Raw genomic sequence first — 22,959 nt, 5'->3', positions numbered from 1 at the left:
TTAAGATGATAAATTTGATATAGTGAGAAGACAAGTGTTTTAAAAATAAGCAGTTCTACAAGCAGTTTGTTGAAAATGTAATCAGATAGTAGGCCTATACTTGCTGGCCAGGGGTCATGCTGTTGTGTGAGATAATTACCCCGTACAATTGGTTCATTGTCTATTCGCCTCTCCTCTGTGTAACATGGTCCATGCTACAGGCAGGAGAGGGTTAAAGTGGATCACCTTGTAAAGCCCATTCGTGGACAGGAATTGACCATAACTACAGTTCTAGTTGTGTTTCCTATTGAGAATGTAAAGGGTTACTTCCCAAGATAGTTACTTTGTAGCTGTCGTTTGTTATTGGTAATGTTAAAAAATAATTAGTGGATAACCCGCGGGGTTATTTCAGTGAGACTATTGGGAGTAAAGTAGCCTTGCCAAGCCATGAGGCCCATAGGGCAGGATCCCATATATCCCATGTCATTTGTAGCGTGAGGCGGCTTGATGTAGAAGTACACCTCTGGATATGACACTAGTATGTCGCAGGGACTTACCCCCAATGCCCCAAGGCCCCACCCACCTAAGAGTTAGTTTTGTGGTATTTGAGCCAGAGACCTGATCATGTAGGCTACTATGTGTATTACTGTATGTGACAAAATTGGAGAGTTTGCCTGAACACTGTGTGGCTGATGGAAGTGATTGCATTTATTAGGGGTAAATATAATAGCTTTTAAGGGCTTTCTTTAGGCCTGATACAGGCTAACAACTAGTCACTGATTGGCAAATAAGAATATTGTGACGATGATTGATCTGGTGACATCTTTTGCAAAGATCTAAGGAAATTCAGAGAAAACTGGAATGCAATTTACAATTTAGGCATTTGGAGCTCTATTTTAATCCAGCGCGTCTACAGTAGGTAAAAACAAAGAGTATGGCAATACGTCATAGGCCTACATGGAATATGATATATTAGAGTACTAACAACTATAATTGTGATCATTTAAAATATAGTTGTTTGAAGGGTTTGTAACTCATGGCTGCTGTGTATAGAAATGGGTGGTTGGGTCTGGTAAGCTTTAAATGGTTGTGCCCCAGGATATATGACTTTGGTTTGACCAGGATCTTGACTTGACGAAGCATAGGGAAAATAGCTGGCCTAGCGCTATTAGAATGTTTATGACTTAGTTTACAACATGGTCAGGGCAACAAACAAAACCCCCATGTCCTTCTGTAACACAGACGTTTAGTGCAGGGTATTAGATTGTTAGGGCTGAATGTAAAGACATACTATGATCGGGTGCTCAGCAGGTCAAATACTACAATACTAATGTAAATGAGTGGAGCTTGATAATATAGTACTAAAGGAGTGATCGATCATTGGATCACTTCAGCATGTGTGGGCAGTGCTATGCTCATACAAATGAAGATGGACAGTTCAGTTAGGATTCTACTACAGTCATGTGAGGTCAAATATATACCAGTGTAAGATCAGTCAATCTCTACGTTGTATTGTATCAGTTAAGTGATTAATTAGGATATGAGTGCAGTATATAGCGGGCATAGTTTTGTTAAAGAACAATTGATTTGAAATAGTATTTGTAATGATACGTGACGGTCTTGTGCTGCACTCTGGTCTTCAGGGCCGGTGGAATGCGTGTCACAGATAAGATGAGATGAGGTGAGATTCAATTTGTTGTCAGGGTAGAGTGCGAGTAAAATACAGTACAGTACAGCGGAAAGTGCTTTCGCAGCTCACAATGGTGTTGGCATATTAGTACTAGCTACTAATGGTAGTAAGAGCAAGTATGTGCTGCCGTCATTTAAATAAGTAAATATATGGGGTGTGAGCAGGAAAAGAAAAGACACTGACAACATAGATGTCATTTATGGTGTAACTTTGAGTAACTATTTTCATAGGTAACAACAATTGTTTGAATGAGACCATATGGGGACGTGGGAATGTTAGCTGAGGTCAGTTGGTAGACAAGTTGGGTCAGGAAAGATAGACTGGCAGTAAATAAGATACAGCGAAGGTGCTATGTGGAGAAGTTCACGCGGACCCCTAGGATTTAATTGTACCCCAATAGAAGGCTCTAGAGAGGCCTATGGTGAGTTGATGGGCAGCTTACTTGAGGGCATTCAGGGACCGACTGTGTATGATGTAAGCCATTACTTAGTGAAGTATTGGGTTCACCACATCCAAAGTAGTGGAAATGGTGAGGTACATGGACCTGGCGTATCCCGTCATATTACAAAGTATTGAATCCACCATCGACAAGTAGTAGTAATGTGACGAGGTAGAGTAGGAGTTAATGGTTTTGTCAGTGTGTTTTCTTGCAGTTCCATTTTAATGGGAAGAGTCATTTTGGGGAAAACATGTCGACAGAGTGGGTCTGGCGACACGGCTAGGTGTCAATAAAATTTGGGGTGTCATATTTCGGAATCATGCACCCTACAGTATTTGATTATTGCAGAAACAAGGTCCTAAGTTTAGAATTGTTGTGCGGAGTCGGGTTAATTGGATGAATGACTAATCTGTGAATGAATAGTTTATTTTGGGGGCTTACATTTCCGTGTCTAGAAGGGTAGACAGTTGTATTACATGTTTAGATTCGACACCGAATGGGTGTAGGTTGATAAAGTTTCTTGTGCCGAGATAATACAAGTTAATGATGTGAAAATTGCCTTGGCCTGTGGTGGACTATGGTTAAAACATGTTCTACATGTTTTAAAGGGGGGATGATATATATATATTGATTTGGGTTGGAACATTTAGGAAAATAATAATAATAATAGGAAATAGGACAGTAACAATAAGAATAATAATAATAGTAATAACCTATAGGACATATAAGGGAACAATATACTAATGACATTACTTTTGTATTTTTGTGTTTTTAGTCAACCCATCACACCACAGAGAAAGGCCAGGGCAAGAACTCAGACAAACACAAGAGACCTTGTCTTGATTGAGGAAGGTTGTTTTTATTATTTTGTTTGAGGGTTGTTTGTTTATTATTTTGTTTAGTATTTATTTTACAGGGTTAATAATGAATAATAAATATACTCAGACACCCATGGATGGGATGAAGTTGATGAGCTTGAATCTGAATTGGGCATGCTAGAACAAATGATTATATGCCACAGGACTGAACAAGGGTTGCCCGAGACAGTGCAGAGGAAGTTAAGGGAGGTTGTGGGTCTTACCAGCATGACTAAAGCGATGTATATAGACCATGTTGCGCGTTATGTCGACCTGTACCGAAGAGAGTTAACTACTCAGACAGAACAAGATGCGGAGATGCAGAGGGCGTTGACTTGTGCCCAACTGGTAAGTTCTGCTCAACTGGCAGGACAGAGGGTGGTTAGTTCAGATAGTCAGCAGCAGCCGCCACGGGCTGGCCAGGCTGAACCCCGGTACCTCCCATACTCTCCTCTGCCAGGGGTTAGACCACCTAGACGTCAAGGACCGGGTAGTAATTCCCATCAGAGGAACCAGAGCGTTTGTTACATATGTGGAGAATCCAGTCATTTCTGGCGTCAGTGTAACCGGGGCGACCGACTGCAACCTCTGCAGGGGCTGCAGGGGTCATACTGACGGTAGACACAAGTCAAAATGTTAATGCCACAAGACAATATGCATGCTGATGTAAGTAGGGGGGAACAATATCCCTCCAGGCGGTCAAATATTCACATGAAGGTTGGAAATTAATAGGAGGTTAATAAATAAACTGAATGAATGAACTAAATTAGATAAGGGAACTAGGCTATTCATGTACGGTATGTACGTGTGCATGTGAGAAAGTGTGTGAAAGTTGTTTAAAGTGAGAAATCTCCATCTACTCATTTTATGAGAGGGTTGTATGTAAATGAGTGTGTGGAATGTGGGAGCATGTGAGTGAGGGCATGAGTCAAGGGGGGGGCATCCTCTCCTTATAGTGGAAGAAACATAACACTTCTACTCTGTCCTAGTGTGTGATGTAAATGTCTGCAGGCATGGAATCTTCTCATTTAAAAAGGCATAGCGATGGTAGATGTCTACTGTTGACCTTTTTTTGTTTTGGCGGTGGAATTTGATTTGGTACACCTACGGTGTCAGAAGTAACAGAAATGTTTGCCAGGTCATATGAAGCTTGAAATGGGTAGACTGGCCAGGGGTTTAAATGAGAAGATCACAATCCTGAAAGTGTGAGTATGTGTGAATGAAATCACGGTGTTTGATTGAGAATAATGTATGTGTGAGTGAGCGAACGAAATTAATGAATGAATGTATGGATGAACACCAAGCTATATCCAGTAAAGTATGACTAAGAGGGGAGAGGCGAGAGCCATCTCTTCTCACCGTAAATAAGATACGAGCGAGGACCTCCTGTCCTGTCCTTATCTTCAGTACTATTGTGTTTTAGAAGATTCATTGTGAGATGTGAGCGGAGTTTGAATTTGAGCTCTGCTCTAAGGAGTGAGAAGTGACTGGAGTCTGATGTCAAAAGTGGAGTGCAAGGAAGAGGGGTTTGGTGTGAATTTGAACAATTATTGGCCTTAGTCAAGGTGTGTGTGTGGGGTGGTGAAGGCGACGGCTGACATCACCGTACATTTTACATACTGATCATGGGGAGTCGTAAACCCTGTGGTCGAAACAGCTGACTATAGCTAGTAACATGACTGAGGGGATTTTAGCCCATGTCTCCAGGAAGTGGAGTTTTCAGCCGAGGGATGATCAACCAAGGTTGAACATTGTCAGGGTTAAAACAATGTGCCTCTCAGTTTAACCGCCAGTCCTGCCCTAGCATACATGAGCTTGTTGATTTGACATCAGTGAATTGTTAGGTAGTTCAGTGAGAGATTTCTGTAGAGGGGCCTGCATGCTTCCTTTAATAGGTGTGGAAAGGAGAGGAGTCCGTTCGGATTCCAACTGCACTAGTGATCTCCAGGTTCAGAAGATGTCGACAGGGGACATCTAGCAGGACCAACAGGAAGATGGGGTCATCCCGAGAGGACGGAGAGTCCAGGGGGGTGTGACCTCAGGGCAGCTGTCTACGGAACACGGAGGAGCTCCTAAATCAGCTCCTACCGTCAGGAGATCAAAACAGCAGGTGACCCTTCACAGATACTACGGCGTTCGTTGCATGAGGTGTCGGAACGAACACTATTCTGGACCAGGACCCATGGGAGGAGCTTCCAACGTTCATGATACGATGGAGAAGAGGAGAGTTTCAATGCTATTGCTGTCATGATTGACATGACAAGCAATAAGCGGCCAGTCAGAGCCTTGTGATTGCTCGGGAAGGAGATGCTATGACCAACTACAAGGCAGTTGTGGTACACTTGTACTGAAGTATATGGTGACGGTCTGCTCTGTACCTACAGATCTGAGAGCTATTTCAGCTCTGAGAATCAAGAAGATTTTCTAAAGCGTTGTTATTCTGTAGGCGAAAAAAGAAATGTGGGAGCCATTTCCTACCGCGTGTCTGAACATCTGAACAATTTACATCATGGAGAAAGAGAAGAAATCGTGATTCATCTGAATTGTGATTAATGCTGAGAAATCGTGGTTTTAATCAATGTTGAAAGATGTTATGTCTAACAGGTTGTTGTTTTCTGTGCTGATACAGATCAACTAGATTTAACAAAGTACTGAATAGTGCTATTCTTAGGGATGTTTGGTTTCATTTTGTCAGTGCAACAATTAGCTGCAGAGCGAGCTAGTGAGACCTGTCGTCTCTTGGCTGAAGTGAGAGAGGTGTGTCTATCGCATGTCGCATGTACGGACTTGGTGTGTACTCAGGGGACCTCAACAAAGGTCAGTGGGGGAGGAATGGCAGAGGACCGCTGTCATTAGAGATATTGCATTTCAACTTAGAGAATCTTTGTTTTTGTTTTATGTGTTTCAGTACATGTAATATTCGGTGATGGGCAGTTTTGTCACTTAGTATGATTTATTATTTTTGAACGGGTTGTTAATGACACGTGTATGTGTGGAGTTATTGTTTGGGTTTTATTTGTTTGTTTTATTATTTGTGTCATATGTTTTGAGTGTCAACTTTTCATTTGCAGGTATTTGAATTTAATCAGTGGCTATAGGAATTTGATTTGGTTTAAATAGGATTTCAGTTATATGAGGAGTTTCATTTCGTGTTAGCACATGGTTCAGTTTCAAATCTATTTACAAAGGGGTTGTCTGTTCTAAATGTGATACAATTCAAGGAGTTCATATGACACTCCTGTGTCAAGGGGGGTGTCGAAAATTCAGGGGGCATAGCACGTCAAACTATGGTTTAATGATTCATTTTGAATGTTGGGATCGTTTTCAAAACACGGGTGCTTATCTTTGAAATTGGGTGGTTGTCAGAGTCACTGACGGCGAAGATTTTGCGTTAAGCATAGGTTTTTATTTGTTTTAGATGTGCGCCGCATATGCCATTTCGTCACTGTGCATGTTATGATTGATTCATGTTGTTTTGAATGGTAATTATGCAGTATAGGTCAAGTTAGGATTTGTTTATGTTTAAAATGATTTACTTACATTTGTTTTGTAGTTTATTTAGTCAATAGATCATGTAAGGTTAATGATATTAATGTAGTGTTTTTATCGGCTTATACTGGCAGAAGTTTGTTTTAGTTTATGAGTAAGGTCGATGATAGTATTGTTTGAGTAATGTTTTGTTATATTTTGTTCATTTGTGCTTAGGTGAGCGTGTGTTTTTCATTATTTTACTGTATAATAGGCTGTTTGTCTTTCCAGGGGGGTCAGGTGGAAATATGGTTTGTGTGGTTTATCGGACAGGGGTCTGGACTCTGAATATCATTTTATTATTTAAGGGGCCAGTCATGTTAATTATTGGTTGTCTGGGCACCTCTGTAAGTCCTGGCATAAGGATGCCAGGAGGGGGGTTTTCTGTTGTGTATTGGCGCCCAGACATATAGGCATTATACAGTAGGCATATAGATATATAGATAAATAGAGGTGGAGACACACTCTGGGATAGATATGTGAAGAGACCCAGTAATTTGACTGCCTCCAACTAAAACAGCGGGAGGAACTCAAAGTGGGTATGCAGAAGAGACCATGACCACCCCCTGCCCTAGGCTTCTCCCCTTTGGAGAGACAGAGAGAGCCGTTCATCTTTAGTATGTTATAATTGTTTGATCAAGTCATGAGTATACATAATAATACACCTGTATTTGCATACACAAACACAATGTCATATGGAGTATGTGCTGCACAGGTGAGAGACTTTACATTGAGATATATGGAGTTATATTCCAGGAGGCCTGAACACAGAGGGCCTATTATGGCCAGGGTCATACAGGTCAGAGAGCCGGAGGAGATGAGGACAAAGCTGAGTTTGGGCGAGGTGATTTGTTGATAGTGACTCAGACAGTTTAGACCCATAAAATAAGGGGTCAGCACCAGGGCATGAGAGAGCAGAAGGTACCAGAAGGTAACCTGGGTCATTAGCAACTGGGAACACACACACCTCTGTCACACAGTAACACCAATGAAAGTCTACTCACATGCACGTACATGCACTAACTGGAACTGGACAATTGAATGTATATGTGAGCGGAGCATCGTGGTGAGAACTCACTTGCAAGGATGCATTCCGCCTTGTATGTCATGATTTCGGCTAATCTGGAATAAACTTGTATACTATTTGAAAGAAAGAGATGTGCCTGGATCCTCCATTTGTTCTACTGAAACCTGCAAGGTATATTCTCCACCATTATGGCATTATCCATATTTAATTTACTACACTAGGATCATTGTTTATTTGACGGGATAGTAGGCTATGTCAGTGGTTCCCAAAGTGGGGTCCGGGGACCCCCAGGGGTACTTGAGGGAGTTCCAGGGGGGACCCTTATGGGTCTGTAACTCAGAGAGTGTACAAATGCACTCTCAGAGTTAAATTAACAGTGGTTTTACAATATAAATTGGGGTACCAGAGATAGAAATGCCATTAAATCATGGATCCGTGGCATAATGCGTGTGAAACTGGGGGTCCTTGAAATTAATATGTTTCGGAATCACTGCTAGAGCCTGCTCACTGCTAAAAATCCTCCCTTATCGGGGTCACAGGTATATGTTTTCAAATGGGACCTGGCCCCCCGGCCCCCACAGACTCTACGTCACTGGGTCCGTGGTCTAATAAATGTTGATTTGGGGGTCCTTGACACGGAAAAATTTGGGAACCACTGGGCTATGTAACTTTTCAGGTTTTTTTTACCCATGGTAGTAGTGTGGTGGTGTTGTATATACTGTATGTACCTGCAGAAATTAGTGATGCACGAAATCGGCCATAAAAATGCCATATCGGTATGGGATCGGTCTCAAAATAATTCAGAATATTGTCACAGATATTGATGACGCAATATCAATGTGACCGTCAATGGCTCTGTCGCTTTTGTTTTGTGTATTTATGATGTTTGAAGGCAGCCTAATCCATATAATATGGGAATTGGTCAGAATCGGTATCGGCAGATATGACCCTGCAAATAATCGGATATCGCATATCGGTCATAATTTCATAATCGTGCACCCCTAGCAGAAATACATTTCCCTTTTGCAGTGGTTTGGTGTTTTCACTGTTTGTTTTGGTAGATGCGTGGGTATCTTTTGGGTTACCAAAACAAAGAGGTGAACACCACCACAACACTCCATTGGCTGATGACTACTGGTATGGAGGATTGGTAAAGAAAGAAAGAAAGAAATGTATTTATTTTTCTCATGCAAAAAAGCTATACATGACCACTTAAAAAAATATTTTTTAAATTAGAAATTTTGACCATCTGAAAAGTATATTAATGTATGCAGTTAATACTTGGTCTGGGCTACTTTTGAACAAATTGAACAAAAAAATCAATGGGGCGTGGCATGGAGGTGATCAGCCTGTGGCACTGTTGAGGTGTTATGGAAGCCCAGGTTTGCTTTGATAACAGCCGTAAATTAATTTGTATTGTTCAGTCTTATGTCTCACACCTTCCTCTTGACATCCAACTGGCTTGACTTGAACCCCACAGAGAATATAGGCTGTATTGTCAAGAGGAAGACATAAGACTGAACAATACAAATGAATGTATGGCTGTTATCAAAGCCAACCACTTCCATAACGCCTCAACAGTGCCACAGGCTGATCACCTCCATGCCATGCCCCATTGATTACATAATTTGGTCAAAAGTAGCCCAAACCAAGTATTAACTGCATACATTAATATACTTTTCAGATGGTCGACATTTCTCGTAAAATATTACAATTCATTAATAGGATTCTTTGATTTTAATGAGCTGTATGCCATAATCAAAAAAAGGTTTTAAATACTTCACTTTATGCACAATGAATTGAGACTATATATGAAAGTTTCACTTTTTGAATTGTATTACGGAAGAAAATGAACTTTTACACAATATTCTAATTCATTGAGATGGAGCTGTATGTTTGGTCACACGTGAGGGTCCATTTGGTTCCATTTGTACACTATCACTCTCAGAGTGTCCATTAGGAGCCGTGGTCGACCTGACATTGAAAACCACTATTCGCTCATATTGCGTGCTACAACACAAGGAGCAATCACTGCGATGATCGAGTTGTGAGTTGTCAGCAAACTCAAAAGAGCACCGATAAGAATATATCAAAGATTTATGTTAATGCTGCTTACTGTACCTAGAACGCTTCCCAGGAGGAGTTTTATGTATAAAGGCTAACTTATCGGTATCAACGAATCTATAGCGTATGCATTAATAATATTCCAAAGGATAGAAGCTAAAGCCATGTCTTTGTAATGGGCTTTTTCAAAAGCAACATGTATTGATGATGCGTGGCTTGCAAATCTCTCCCCCCACATAAAATGCAACTCAATTCTTGTCAGTCACTGGCTGTCAGATATGTGGCCAACAGGGATGTGTGTGTGTGTGTGTGTGTGTGTGTGTGTGTGTGTGTGTTGTGGTTCATGGTTGAAAGCCTTTGTATCACTGCTGTTATAAACTATGGGTTCGTATTGCAATTTAAGCGACAGTGTAAAATCTGTGATCCGAGTAGTTCAGTGTCATGGTAGTTGACGGTTATTTGGACAACGATCCAGCACAACATGAAAAGCAGGACACAAACGTGGGTTTGTTTATGTAATTCAAAACAGGTGTGGGTTGATTGCACACATCCAGTTAATTGTTGGTGCTGGACAGGACACTAGACAACAGTATAAAAAGTCTGCACACAGCTGTACTCCACAGCGTTTCGTTTATTATGTAAACACTGACGTTTCGGCCATTGTCATTTATGTCATCTCTTTTTCATTTTTGGAAGTGCATTGACATAATGCCATTATGTCATGTTTCAATGGACAATATCATGGGAATACCATGAAAATAATTAACGTCTTCATTACACATGTCTCATGTAGGCTTACAAACGCACAGATATTCTTCTTGCACCTTGTCTAAACCACATAATGGATGGATGGATAGGCTTTGTGAAAATATGTATAGGCTACTGTACTGTACCTTTATGTTTTCAATTGGTTTGTTTTTTGTTTTTGTTTTTCTCACTTCCCTCCCTAGGCAGTTGCTGTAACATTAGCTCAGTAGGTAGACTGTTGCTGTACAATTTGCAGGTTTCCAATTCCATTCCGCCTGGTAAGGGGCTTATAGCGTGGAAACAACAGCAGCAGACCCACTGTAGAGAGCGGTCTAAGGGTTAGTTGGATCAGAATTGGCAGCTTAATTCATGTACGTTTGTCCTTGAGAAAAAGACCAAATGAAAAACAGAACAGGGTGTTATTTTGCTGTGCTTCATGGCGGATGAACTGTGAACTTCAAAAGTGAAACAGCATGAATATTTAAATGAGCGGCTGAACTGTGGGTTGCCAGGTTTTACCACTGAAAAGTATTATAGTCTTCATACACTACTGTCCCAACACACCTGCTTTTTGGTAAAACAAGCATCTATAGTCTACAACTCTACATGGTTCCCAAAGTGAGGTATGAGGACCCCCAGGCGGTCCTTGAGGGGGTTCCAGGGAGGCCCCCAGCTAAATTAGTGAATACAGTTTAACAAATGTAATGCTTTTTTATACTTCGGACATAGCTGTCTGATCTACAAGCTCAAAAAGCGCCACGATGCAACAACACGTGAAATAGTAGAGTAGAGATTGAATATTAAATTTAGAAATTAATTTAGAGTTTAAACACAAGTCTCTGGGGTCCCTGGTCTCAGGGGTCCCTGAACACACATATTTCACATGCATATGTTTGAGAACCATTTGAGATACATTCCAGGAATTAATGTGTGCAGTGGTTGAAGAAGAACCAAATGGACACCCATTTGGTTCCATTGGTACACTCTCAGAGGTGAACAAACACTGAACATGGAGTCCCAGGGTGAACATGGAGTCCCAGGGTGAATAAACACTGAACATGGAGTCCCAGGGTGAACATGGAGTCCCAGGGTGAATAAACACTGAACATGGAGTCCCAGCATGAACATGGAGTCCCAGGGTGAACATGGAGTCCCAGGGTGAACATGGAGTCCCAGGGTGAATAAACACTGAACATGGAGTCCCAGCATCAACATGGAGTCCCAGGGTGAACATGGAGTCCCAGGGTGAATAAACACTGAACATGGAGTCCCAGCATGAACATGGAGTCCCAGGGTGAACATGGAGTCCCAGGGTGAACATGGAGTCCCAGGGTGAATAAACACTGAACATGGAGTCCCAGCATGAACATGGAGTCCCAGGGTGAACATGGAGTCCCAGGGTGAATAAATACTGAACATGGAGTCCCAGCATGAACATGGAGTCCCAGGGTGAACATGGAGTCCCAGGGTGAACATGGAGTCCCAGGGTGAATAAACACTGAACATGGAATCCCAGGGTGAACATGGAGTCCCAGGGTGAACATGGAGTCCCAGGGTGAATAAACACTGAACATGGAATCCCAGGGTGAACATGGAGTCCCAGGGTGAATAAAAACTCAACATGGAGTCCCAGGGTGAATAAACACTGAACATGGAGTCCCAGCCTCCAGGGTGAATAAACACTGAACATGGAAACTGGGGGTGCTTGAAATGAAATATACAAGCTTGCAACGCGTCACGTTTGTGACGTGCTGTGGGCTTGTAGATCTGCTATTTACTGAGCACAACACCGGCACACAACTGTCTATAAGTCTGTCTAACTGAGGCATTTAATGTGTTTTTCTCAGTAGATGGGCTTGTCATGGAGCTTCCAACGACTCTCTGTTCAACAGCGAGTCCTGCTCCTGCTTCCTTCAGTCGGCCCTGAGAAAGGCTTGATCTAATGAGCATTATGAGGGCGTAATGAGGAATATAATTAGTCAGATGGGCGGATCATCAGTGTGTAATTACAGTAGCTGTCTCTGTCTGCTTCAATTACACCGACAGGACAAGGCGCTTATGGAAGCCCTAGGGGGGGGGGGTGATTCTCAACCTTCTTCATTTCAAGGACCCCCAGTTAGATTTGATGGAACATTTGGTACAACATAAACACCACCTCTCTCCTCTGCCAGGCCTAAAGCCAGCTTATCAGCCTGGTAGGTGGCTGGTACATTTGTACACTTTCAGTTTCAGAGTTGCAGACCTGTAACGGTCATTTGGACCCCTGTCCAATAGCAGATCCACCATCTCTGAGCTCGTAGATTAGCTATGTAGAGAAGAGATCTTCCTCTGAGTCATGGCCCGGTCGTGCCTTCGTTTGTATGGCAGTAGACTTGTAAAATAATACGCAGAATCCAGAATGGTCAGACCCTGGGTGTTTAAAAGGAACCGGCCGGCTATTTGCAAGTCTTACTGTTACTATTTAGAGTCCAAGCTCACAGCATGGCACAAGGTGACACGCTGTGTAGCTTGAATCTGCTATAGCCAACATATAAATGGATAAAGTGGTTGAAATGTGATGTGTGATTACTTTTACTGGGGAACCCCCCCCCCCCTCCCAAGACCCCTGGAACCCACCCCTAAGACCCCTGGGGGTACCCGGACCACACTTTCCCCGCCAAAAAAACACCTTAATCATTAGTCTCGGCATGCGCCAATAAGCGTAAGTTATTTATTCAGCTGTATAAATGTTTTGATCAGATCTAGTCGAAAGGCTACTCACATTAGCTTCGGATGGCTATCTGTTGTTAGCCATAACACTGGACTGTGCCATCTTGATTTGCGCTTTCAGTCGCTTTTATCTCCAATTCCCCTTCCCAGGCGGCATTTCTGGTCAAAACAACGCTTATTGCACGGAGCATAGCGGTCGCTGTAATGGCGCCGGCCTGTACTTCTCATCAGCTACTGTAGTGAGAGAGCAACACATACTCCAACAACACACACACACACACACCCCATTCAGTCAACGTCCGGTTCCGGTTGCGGTGTTTTGGATCTTCAAAATAAGGGTTGAACGGGGGATATCCTGGCGGCCAAGCGGTTAAAGAGCGCTGCTCTATATATATCATGCTGCTGTGCTCATCCACCTTATGTCTAAACCTCATGTACATACTGCAGTGAACTGCACGGATGTATATGCCATTTTATTCTTTCTACGTCCTTATATATTGTGATGCAGTTCTTCCACTACTACAGAAACAAGTGGAGTTTCCACTCACTCAGTGTTCAGCCAGCCAGCCAGTCATAAAGAAAGTTTGTTAAGCATTTGGGTGAACATTTCGTTTTGAGAGGATGCTGCTGCATTTAGCCAGCCAGCCAGCCAGCCAGTCAGTACTCAATATAGAAAGTTTCTTAAACATGTTTTGAGAGAATGGCTGGAAGCGTGCAAGCCAGTAGGCGTAACCCAGTGCAAGAGTAGCGAGGACACAATGGCCTGTCAGCTTCCTTCCCACCCACCCACCTACCCACGGCTGTGATCGTTTGGTTTGTTGGCTTGCCAGACCAGGATGGAGGAAACGGGGCTCAGCGGTGGTGGGCGAACAGAGTGCCTTATCCTCTAATACCACCCAGGAACTGAATTATCTGCAGTATCAATGGAAGAGAAACGCAGAAAGGAACATTTTGACAGTGGGCGCCAATGTGTATAGTGTATGTGCATAGCAGCGATGGACAAAGTAGCCTATACTCAACTCCAGATACTCCTGGTCAAATATTACTCAACTGCGCAAGTGAAAGCTGTCAGATTTGTAAGTGGAGTACTTTAACTTAGTAACTTCAGTATTTAAAACTACACCCTTGTCTCGCACAAAACTTTAAAGGTCTGGTGACTTTTCTTCTTGAACCTGAACTTTGAACATTCAGTGGATTTTCTGTGGTCTGGGGTTTTCTGGATAATTAGGCCAAAAAAAGTCCTCTGATTTGCCTGTGGTCGGCGATGTCACCGTCCACTAATCCCGCCCCTTCTCCTCAACCATGAAACTCAAACTAACACTAACATTTAAGCATTTATCACAAAATGAATACTAAACTATAGTGTTGTAAAGAAAAGAATGACAAACTACAATGAAAACCATGATAGCCTTGTCTTGCGTCCACAGTGTCGAATACGATCAACCTCCTTCTAGCACAGAAGCATGGGACCAGTATACAGGCTACAAAAAAAACACACCCATGTGAAGTGAGGGGCGCTCTTATCATCGTAAATCGTCCCTTCACTGTCAGGGAATTTCATCTTTTTGTAGGACAAAAATTGACGATTTACTCGTCCACAAATTGGCTCGCCCGCAAATTGGCGGGGCTGTGATGGCATTGTAGAGCCTGATTAATTTATACTTAGACGTCAGACACCTTGTGAGCTTGTACATAGGTTACTTTCGGAGATTGACACCCACGTGCATTCTAAGGATACATTACTTGTCTTACTTCTATACTGGATGTCCTCTCCACTAGTCCTTCCATAACATTTTAGTCTGTTGTTTTATTGTCAAAAGTGTCAGTATATTTAGTCATATAGTCTCACTCATCATAGCTTAGTTCTTATTTCGATTTTAGTGAAAGAAAATGTAGTCGACGATCCCAGTCAAGATGAAGGTTTCCCTGTCGTTACGTAAGTTAAGTGCTCATTATCGACACAAGTAAACGTACTGTATGCATTCTTATATGGCCAATCCCCACTTATACCTTTACAGCCACATGTACTACACTAACTACAGCATGCAATTAAAGTTCATTTTCCATGATTACATATTCATTGTTTTCTGTTTATCATAATACACTACATATATTCTCATCATGATGCATATCTACTATGTTGCATAATTCACCATTCCATTATGTTACTTTTGGGTTGCACGAAGTGTACTTTTCGAGCTACTCTTCCCCCACCCGTTATAAGGAGCCCCCGAGGATCAAATCTAATCTGAGAAGCTACACGTTAAGCCCCGTCTGTCACTCAACGACAGCCCGCCCTTGAAGGAGAAGAATGATGATGAGTGGGGGTGCCGGGGGGGTCTCAGAGGAGCGGGGCGAGGATGAAGCCTTGTCTTCTGAATTGCAGAGGACCACCACACCACCACCATGCACCTAGCTACTGTACCTACCCGCTCCCCTCCTCCTTCACAACAGGAGGCCAATTATGCTAACGATGCTGAGTGCTAATCATCAGCAGTTTTCAAACTTTTTTGTGCCAAGGACACATTTGGCTGCGGACCCCCATCTGAAAAGGTTTGTGCCAGGGACCCCCAGAAGTGAAGATGTGTTAAAAATACATATCTCTCATTGTACATTGTACATCTTCTATTTTTGAAAAGCCAACGTATTAATGGTTAAGTGGTTGAAATTAACATATTTAGCTGGGGACCGCCTGGGGATCCCCATCAAAGACTGTAAATGGCACTTGCATTATAGTTGAATGTCTGAATGTCTCCTCATTTATATTATATTCAGTGATAGGCAGTGCTATTAATGCCAAAGCTTGCTGGAGCTCGGCTCCGGAACCTCCCTCCTGCGCTCTGGTACCTCTAGAAGGCGTACCGCCACCACAAATGCACATACAATATACAATATGTCTGAATTATTATTTTAGGTTCATTTTCAATTGTGTCTTCCTAGCTCAACCGTCTGGGCACCTAGGCAGTTATGAACAGAAGTTGAGTCATGGACAACATTGCCATTGTGAAATCTCGAAAAGACAACGGACTTTACAGCATGGCTCAGAAACAAATATCTGATTGCTTTGGTGGGCCCCAGATTAAAAAAAACACTAGTACAGAATTAAGTATAGTATTAGCGTTGATAAGTTTATCATCATCATCGGAGGAGGAGGATGACAACAGTGATGAATACATTAGGCTATAACAAACATTAGCAGCAGCAGCAGGCACATGTGGTGCCCATTATCAGAACACTGATTGTTTTGGAGCTCTTTAAGAGCAAGTTATTTGTCTGTGAAAATCATATAGCACGGACGAAGGTCTTAGGACCGAAACGTTTGCTTTTTAATTGCACTTTGAGCACAGAGCACTTTATGAGCATGTAATGAGCTAAATATAAGTCTCAGTCTAAGGAATTTTACTTCTATTTTCTATACGTGAGCGAGTCTTCTTCTGTCAAAGTTTCCATTATCAGAACAGTAATGCTTAAATAAATATCGGCGTCGTCGTCCTCCAATGACATCCTCATCAGCGCTACTACTACTTAAAGGTATATTCTGTGATTTCACTTCATTCAAATATCACTTTTTTTGTTTTGTTGTGATAATCCTCCCTACTATAGAGTGTGCTGACCATAATAAGGAGTTCCTCCCTGTTCTCAGTTATTCCCTGCGGGTCAAAAAACGGTAGGTTTCGTTTTTGGCTAGGTGGCCAAGCCTTCATCCAATCAGCATAGAGAGGGGCCTTCCGCCAATCATGATCGAGTGGGGGCGGACCTTGGTCCCCCCACTGTAGTGCATGCATGTGCACATCTTGTTACCGGGCAGACCAGGGTTTTTTTTCCAAATCACCCAAATCACTGAATGCCAATGCCAATCAAAATAGTTTAGCAACTGTTGCTATGCAGGTCCAGCTTTCAACACCTCATAGCCGTCAATGTTATTTTGCATGGCTGTGTTGTTGAACATATACACTGGTACTGTACACAGCTTAACGTCGGGAACGTTACACGACTGACCCACCCAGGTGATGACAATAATACTAATGACCGTAGTCTTACCGTGCAACATGAAAACTCCTGTCGGGTGGTCGTTAAAAGTAAATTTCTCCCTCTGTCATTTCCTCGTATTTCAATAGTTTATTTAAATAATGTCATTCAAATTTGTCCAGGGCCTACTGCAGGCCTGGTTGACTAGATTTAGATGACATTTTGGTGCTTTTTCTACTGAAATGATTTTGAGTTTCTGAGCCATGAAGTCGGTTGTCTACGCGGGGTTTCACGATGACAATGTTGTTGACCAACTTCTGTTCATAACTCACCATTTGTTTTGAAAACAAAACATGAAACGACTGCTGTCCCCAAGGCTATAACTCCAAGTAGCAGTTCATTCATAAAAGTATATGTATGTTCCATATTCCATATGCAACGACAACAGATGCAAAAGTCGACGAGAGAGACAGACTTAGTTACGCACTGTCATAACACAGGCTTGACGATGTGTCAAGGGGGTCCCATAGCCACCCAGTTCCTCTCAAAGGGGGCGCTCATTTCATTTTTTTTCCTCCCTTTTTGCAATGTGATCATTCAACCCATGTTTTATTTTGGAAACGTGCTGGAAATAGAAGTAGCTATGACCAGGAAGACGCATACTGTAGTGTGTAGTTGACTTGAAAATGAAACTCTCCCGCCGACCTGTCACAGGCTGTTGGTTGTGTTAAATTTACAATAAATAAATAAAATAAACACATGATGCAAGTGCATGTGCTCCGGCACCTAAGGAATAGAATCTCAGACTGCATTTATTTGGTTGAAAACCTGCATGTGTCAAAGCAAATGAAATAAAAAGATCTTGGCGGCTTTAGGAGAACACACTAATGCTCTGTCTACAATAATGCGCTCTTTCTCTGTCTGTTGTACACAATGTAGTTGGACTAAGTAAACATTTCACGCAACTGAAGTGGTCCATTAAGCACCCTGCCATTTTGAGTTTGCCTTCGTGTTTTGCCAAGAGCGATACATACTGGAGTTTGTGCGCTCATGTCACTCTGGGGAAAGTAATTCTATTTCAGGGGCGTCTGATGAATAATTGTGTGTGTGTGAGGGAAAATTGTGTTTATTTATGAGCTGGACATTGCTAATTATCTTCGTTGTTGCAGAATAGCTAATTATTTTTTTTACTTCAAAGGCATGCAGACGTATGGTCTCTCATGTCACTTGGGCAGACTACAAAATTATCCCACTCCTAATACGGTGGTAATAATGATCTGCTTGGGAGGAATTTACAACGCTGCATGTCTGTACAAGCTCAAACCCCGTGACACACACACACACACACACACACACACACACACACACACACACACACACACACACACACACACACACACACACAGCACCAAGTCAAATAAAGACATTTTATGCCATGCATACACACACACATCAAGAGGCGGATGGCTGCTCTTGTTACAAGTCGTGTTTCTCATGCATATCGTCGCCATGTCCAAAACTATTACGGTATACCGTATAGGATTAGGCCATGTAAAAAAGAAAAGGGACCTGTGTTCCGAACATGCACAGGTTTCTGCCCAACAGCGCTGATAATCGGGCAGAAACCTATTATCTCCATATTTTAACTTTTTGTGTTTTCACGTAAGCTAGTGGGGGCACGGTGGGGCACTCGGTATAGTGCTGTCGCCTCACAGGTAAGGTCCTGGGTTCGATTCCCGCCGGGGATGCTATGGCCGCGTGTTCTCTCCTCGGTGTCATCAGTGTCCATACGGTACCTATATGTGGGGTTGGCGAAAGGGCCTTTCTCTGTGGAGTTTCGAGATTTCATGTCCACCGCGTTTCCTAGGGTATAGGTACCCTCAACTGCAAAACCTGCTCAAAGTGACATGTTTTGACTTGAGCTTGTAGACCTGCCACAGATCACACTATCCAGACTGTAGCTTTATTGTCTCGGAGCTGAGCTGCTTCAACTTTAGCAAGTAATGTGACAGACAAGACATAGTGCACTTTTCATTCCATTCCATTGCCTGGCCCTGTATCGTAAATGGTCAAATAAATATTTGATTAAGGAATATAATATGCCTTTTGTATTATTTCTGTATATCAGCAAAATGTAGATTTTTATGTTAGACATTGACGGGAAAGAAATCAATCAACTAACCGGTTGATCAATCGATAAGGTTATCACGACTTATCAATTAATAATTAATCAATAATTCCCATCCATTAATTGTCTCCACCAGGCCGAAGGCATGGGGAGAGAGTATGTTTTGCACTCTATCCGTGTGTGTGTGTGTGTGTGTGTGCGTCCATCTTTCCTTCCGTCCGTCAATTACCAGCTAATCTCCGGCACCGCTGGCCCGATCCATGACAAACTTTGCACACACACTCCCTGGATGCCAACAACGAACCTCTGCCCAAAATATTCCTCAATGGCCTGTTATAGCGCCACCATGAGGCCGATTTAGGCAAAACACATTTATGTAGATTACTCGTACGCATTTTACACAATTCGATATACACCATCTCCATAGTCATGTGATCAACACGGATCTGCACCATTTCCCATCTTCCATCCTGATTGGCTACCATAAGCCCTCAATGAATCGCATTGAATTGCATTGCATTGAATAGGGCTATGGGGTGTTGTGCTAATTTGCTTATTTCCATCACTTAAAAATCAATTTGTTTTGTATATATCCTCTCTTCGTAATGTAAATAGTATCCCAAGCAGCACACTTTACTATACTTATTTCGATGGAAATAAGCGAATTAGCACAAAAACCCAACCCCATTGAGTGCTTATGGTAGGGGAAATAGCCAATAATGCACTTTTGCACAAAATAACACCTGGACCTCTTTGATGCATGGGGGCGTAACAACTAGGTAAGAAAGCCTTCTAGCACAGAATTCTCCTTTAAGTAACTTTAAAGTAGAATAACTGTTTCCACCACTGGTTGTTTGTCCAGTACGTCTGCTATTGTGTTTCTTCGTGCAAAGCTACTCAACTAAATTGCCCATATAGTGAGATTAATACAATGAATTGTTTAACTGAATTTGGTGTATATGTATTTTGTGTTATAGTGGTTGTAATATTGTTTTTTTTATCCTCATTCATTTCTTGTGCTGGACCATAGCCCTGTAAACAAGTTAACCAGCTGTTCCTCATCATTTGCAGGGCTCTACAGTGCAAGTATCTCACTTGTACTGTATTTACACCAATGGGGGAACCGGAAAATAATCCTCACAAGCACAGCAATCAAAAAACATTTATTGTAATTGGTGTGGACAGCTGTAATGGCTGCATATTACCTCTGGACAGCACATGCTCCAGAGAGAAGCTCTCTCTGTGTGTGTGTGTGTGTGTGTGTGTGTGTGTGTCTGTGTGTGTGTGTGTGTGTGTGTGTGTGTGTGTGTGTGAGTGAGTGAGTGCAAGTGATACTTTTATTATTTTGTAATAATAATAATATCCATGTATGTATACAATGTTTTTTTTGGCACTCAGTCACTTTGCAAGAACAAACACAAATTATACCTATAGTTAAAACACTAAACATTACTACACTAAACAAACTTTGACAGAAACAAACAAACTAACTTCTACTTTTTATGTTTGCACATATTTTAGCCAGATGCTAAAACTAAAGCTAAAACTAAAATCAAAATTGTTTACTTCACTTGTCTTGAACTTTTCACAGCACCATGTAACCTGAATAACATCAACAATACAAACACTGTCTAACAATTTATTTTCTTCCCCCATGATTGTCATTCTGTCAGAAAGGCCTTAGTTTCTAGTGCTTGCCATGCAGCGTTGCCAACAGACGGCTGCACAAACAATCAAGCCCCATTTAAATATAGTCTCTGCATTTGGATTCAGCATGAGACAAGCCGTGTGCACTGTGTGTAATGTTACACTGTCATCTCTCTATTGCTCAGATGATCACACAGTGGAACGCCAGCGGCATGGAAATAAAACGCAACAACAATTTCATTATGAGCTTGAGTTGAGTTACTGCAGTAGCACCCCCTCCCCCTTCCACCCCAACATTCACGAACTCGAGTCAAAAACATGTATTTTTTTTTGTCTACTCTTTTGTCTCCTCTATTTTTGTTTTTGTCGCATTCCTTTAAGCCAATAATTTGATGACGAGCAGTGGTTCCCTATGGAGACACAAAGCGTCCCTTCAAAGTATAATTGGCTTAGGAAAAACAAAACAAATGTATCCATGAATTCAGGTCTACATGGGGTGAGTAATCGATACAAAAGAAAAGTCATTTTGGTCGTGAACTAAAATGGTGACAACAGTGTTTCCCTTAGGGTAACCAAAACAGTAGAACACGCTCCCCATTTTACATTGCACCTCCCATAGTTTGACTGAGGTTATGTTTAGGACTTAGGTTAGGTTTATAGGCATAGTTTTACTGAGGTTATGTTTAGAAATAAGGTTAGGTTTAGGCATATAGTTTTACTGAGGTTATGTTTAGGAACATGGTTAGGTTTAGGCATAGTTTTACTGAGGTTAGGTTTAGGCCATCACAATGGTGGCCTTAAGATGGACACTACCAGGCAAAAGAAAACATGGGGGGGCCAAAACCACTAAAAACTATAATTTGTCCTGAGCTCAATTGCATCAAAAAAGACCTGAACTTTTAACATTCAGTAGATTTTTTGTGGTCTGGGGTTTTCTGGCTCAAACAAGTGCTTTGATGTGCCTGTTCTGTGAGGTAAGAGTCCACCGATTCCATATATGACATGATAATTTGCCAGCTGATGTCACTGTTGAGGCCCGTTTGCCTGTCTTCATTGCAGCTCAAAAGGCTTCAGAACACACAGAGAAAACCATATACAGTATATTATTAAAAAAATAGATGACTCACTGGCCGCTGCAGTTCATTGGAGCGACGTGTCTCCCAATGAAGGCAGGAAGTCAAGCGGAAGTGCAGTGCTGAAGGCTTTCAGTCATGACATACAATGCATGACAATACAAAACAAACACAAACAAACAAACAAACACAAACAACAACGTTATTAACGTTATACAAACAACAATACATCATCAGAGCCAGGGGGGATTACTAACAGAAAACATTAAAGAGTGAACACAAAGCAACAGTTCTCCGCAGCTTTCTTATCTAGAAGTGCTGAAGACATTTGCTGAAGGCACGCTGCGTCGCTGCCCAAGTGACGTCACTCATGCGACTCCTTCATCTCTCTCGCTGTCACTCAAGTGACTACTGGTTACATTGAAGGCAAATGCTTTGCAAGGAATCTTGGGGAAACTCTGCCTTCAATTGTGACACGCGCCCCAGAGCCGGAAGAGGCGTCTACGTTTATAGCCTATGTCTAATTGTCTATGGAGAAAACCCCAGGCCAGCCACAGAACATCCACTGAATGTCCAAAGCTCAGGTTGTGTGGGTGTAATTGAGGTCATAAAACCTAAAATGAAAACAAAAACATTTAATTAATGAAAATCAATGTCATGAAACCTTTAAATAAAAGCGAAAATGGCAAGTGGTGCAACAGTGTCTGTGAGCGTGTACAGTACATTGGCTATTGTCACTATTGTCATTATGATAATAGAGCTCCAAGAAAAAACTAATGTAGGCTACATGCCGCCTCACTGAAACCATTCTGTGGGTAAGAGTGCCCTCTAGTGTTTAATTCAAGTATTTGCCTTAAAAGAGTCTCCCACAAACCACCACCAAACACTCTTTTTGATACCTAAAATAACCCCCTGGCAACCTCACTTCCTTTACTTTTATGCCTAGATACAGTATCTCAATGCCGCAGCGGTTGTGCAATGACCCGCCCTGCAGCACTGTTTAATGCAATTTATTTGTGCGTGTTATAAGTATTTTTTGTTGAATTACTGGTAACAAAGTATAGTAAAAGTAAACAGTATACTAAGTATATCCATAAAATAA

The 22,959-nt window shown here is 42.0% G+C and overlaps 1 protein-coding gene across 1 annotated transcript in view; it reads right to left on the bottom strand.

The window, feature by feature from the left end:
* Positions 1-4,853: 4,853 nt before the first annotated feature.
* The window catches only part of LOC308313914 (uncharacterized protein), a gene marked incomplete at both ends in the record, with an annotated part of 36,405 nt that continues 18,299 nt past the window's right edge, over positions 4,854-22,959 (bottom strand). Inside the window, 2 exons of the mRNA XM_080761242.1 lie at positions 4,854-4,939; positions 7,291-7,444. Coding sequence (XP_080617368.1) covers positions 4,854-4,939; positions 7,291-7,444 — 240 coding nt within the window. The remainder of the gene's footprint in view (positions 4,940-7,290; positions 7,445-22,959) is intronic.

Source organism: Protomyctophum bolini, assembly GCF_963924005.1.
Source record: "Protomyctophum bolini genome assembly, chromosome: 4".
Lineage (NCBI taxonomy): Eukaryota > Metazoa > Chordata > Actinopteri > Myctophiformes > Myctophidae > Protomyctophum > Protomyctophum bolini.
Note: the sequence above shows the minus strand (reverse complement) of the source record. Positions and strands in the feature narration are given on the sequence as shown.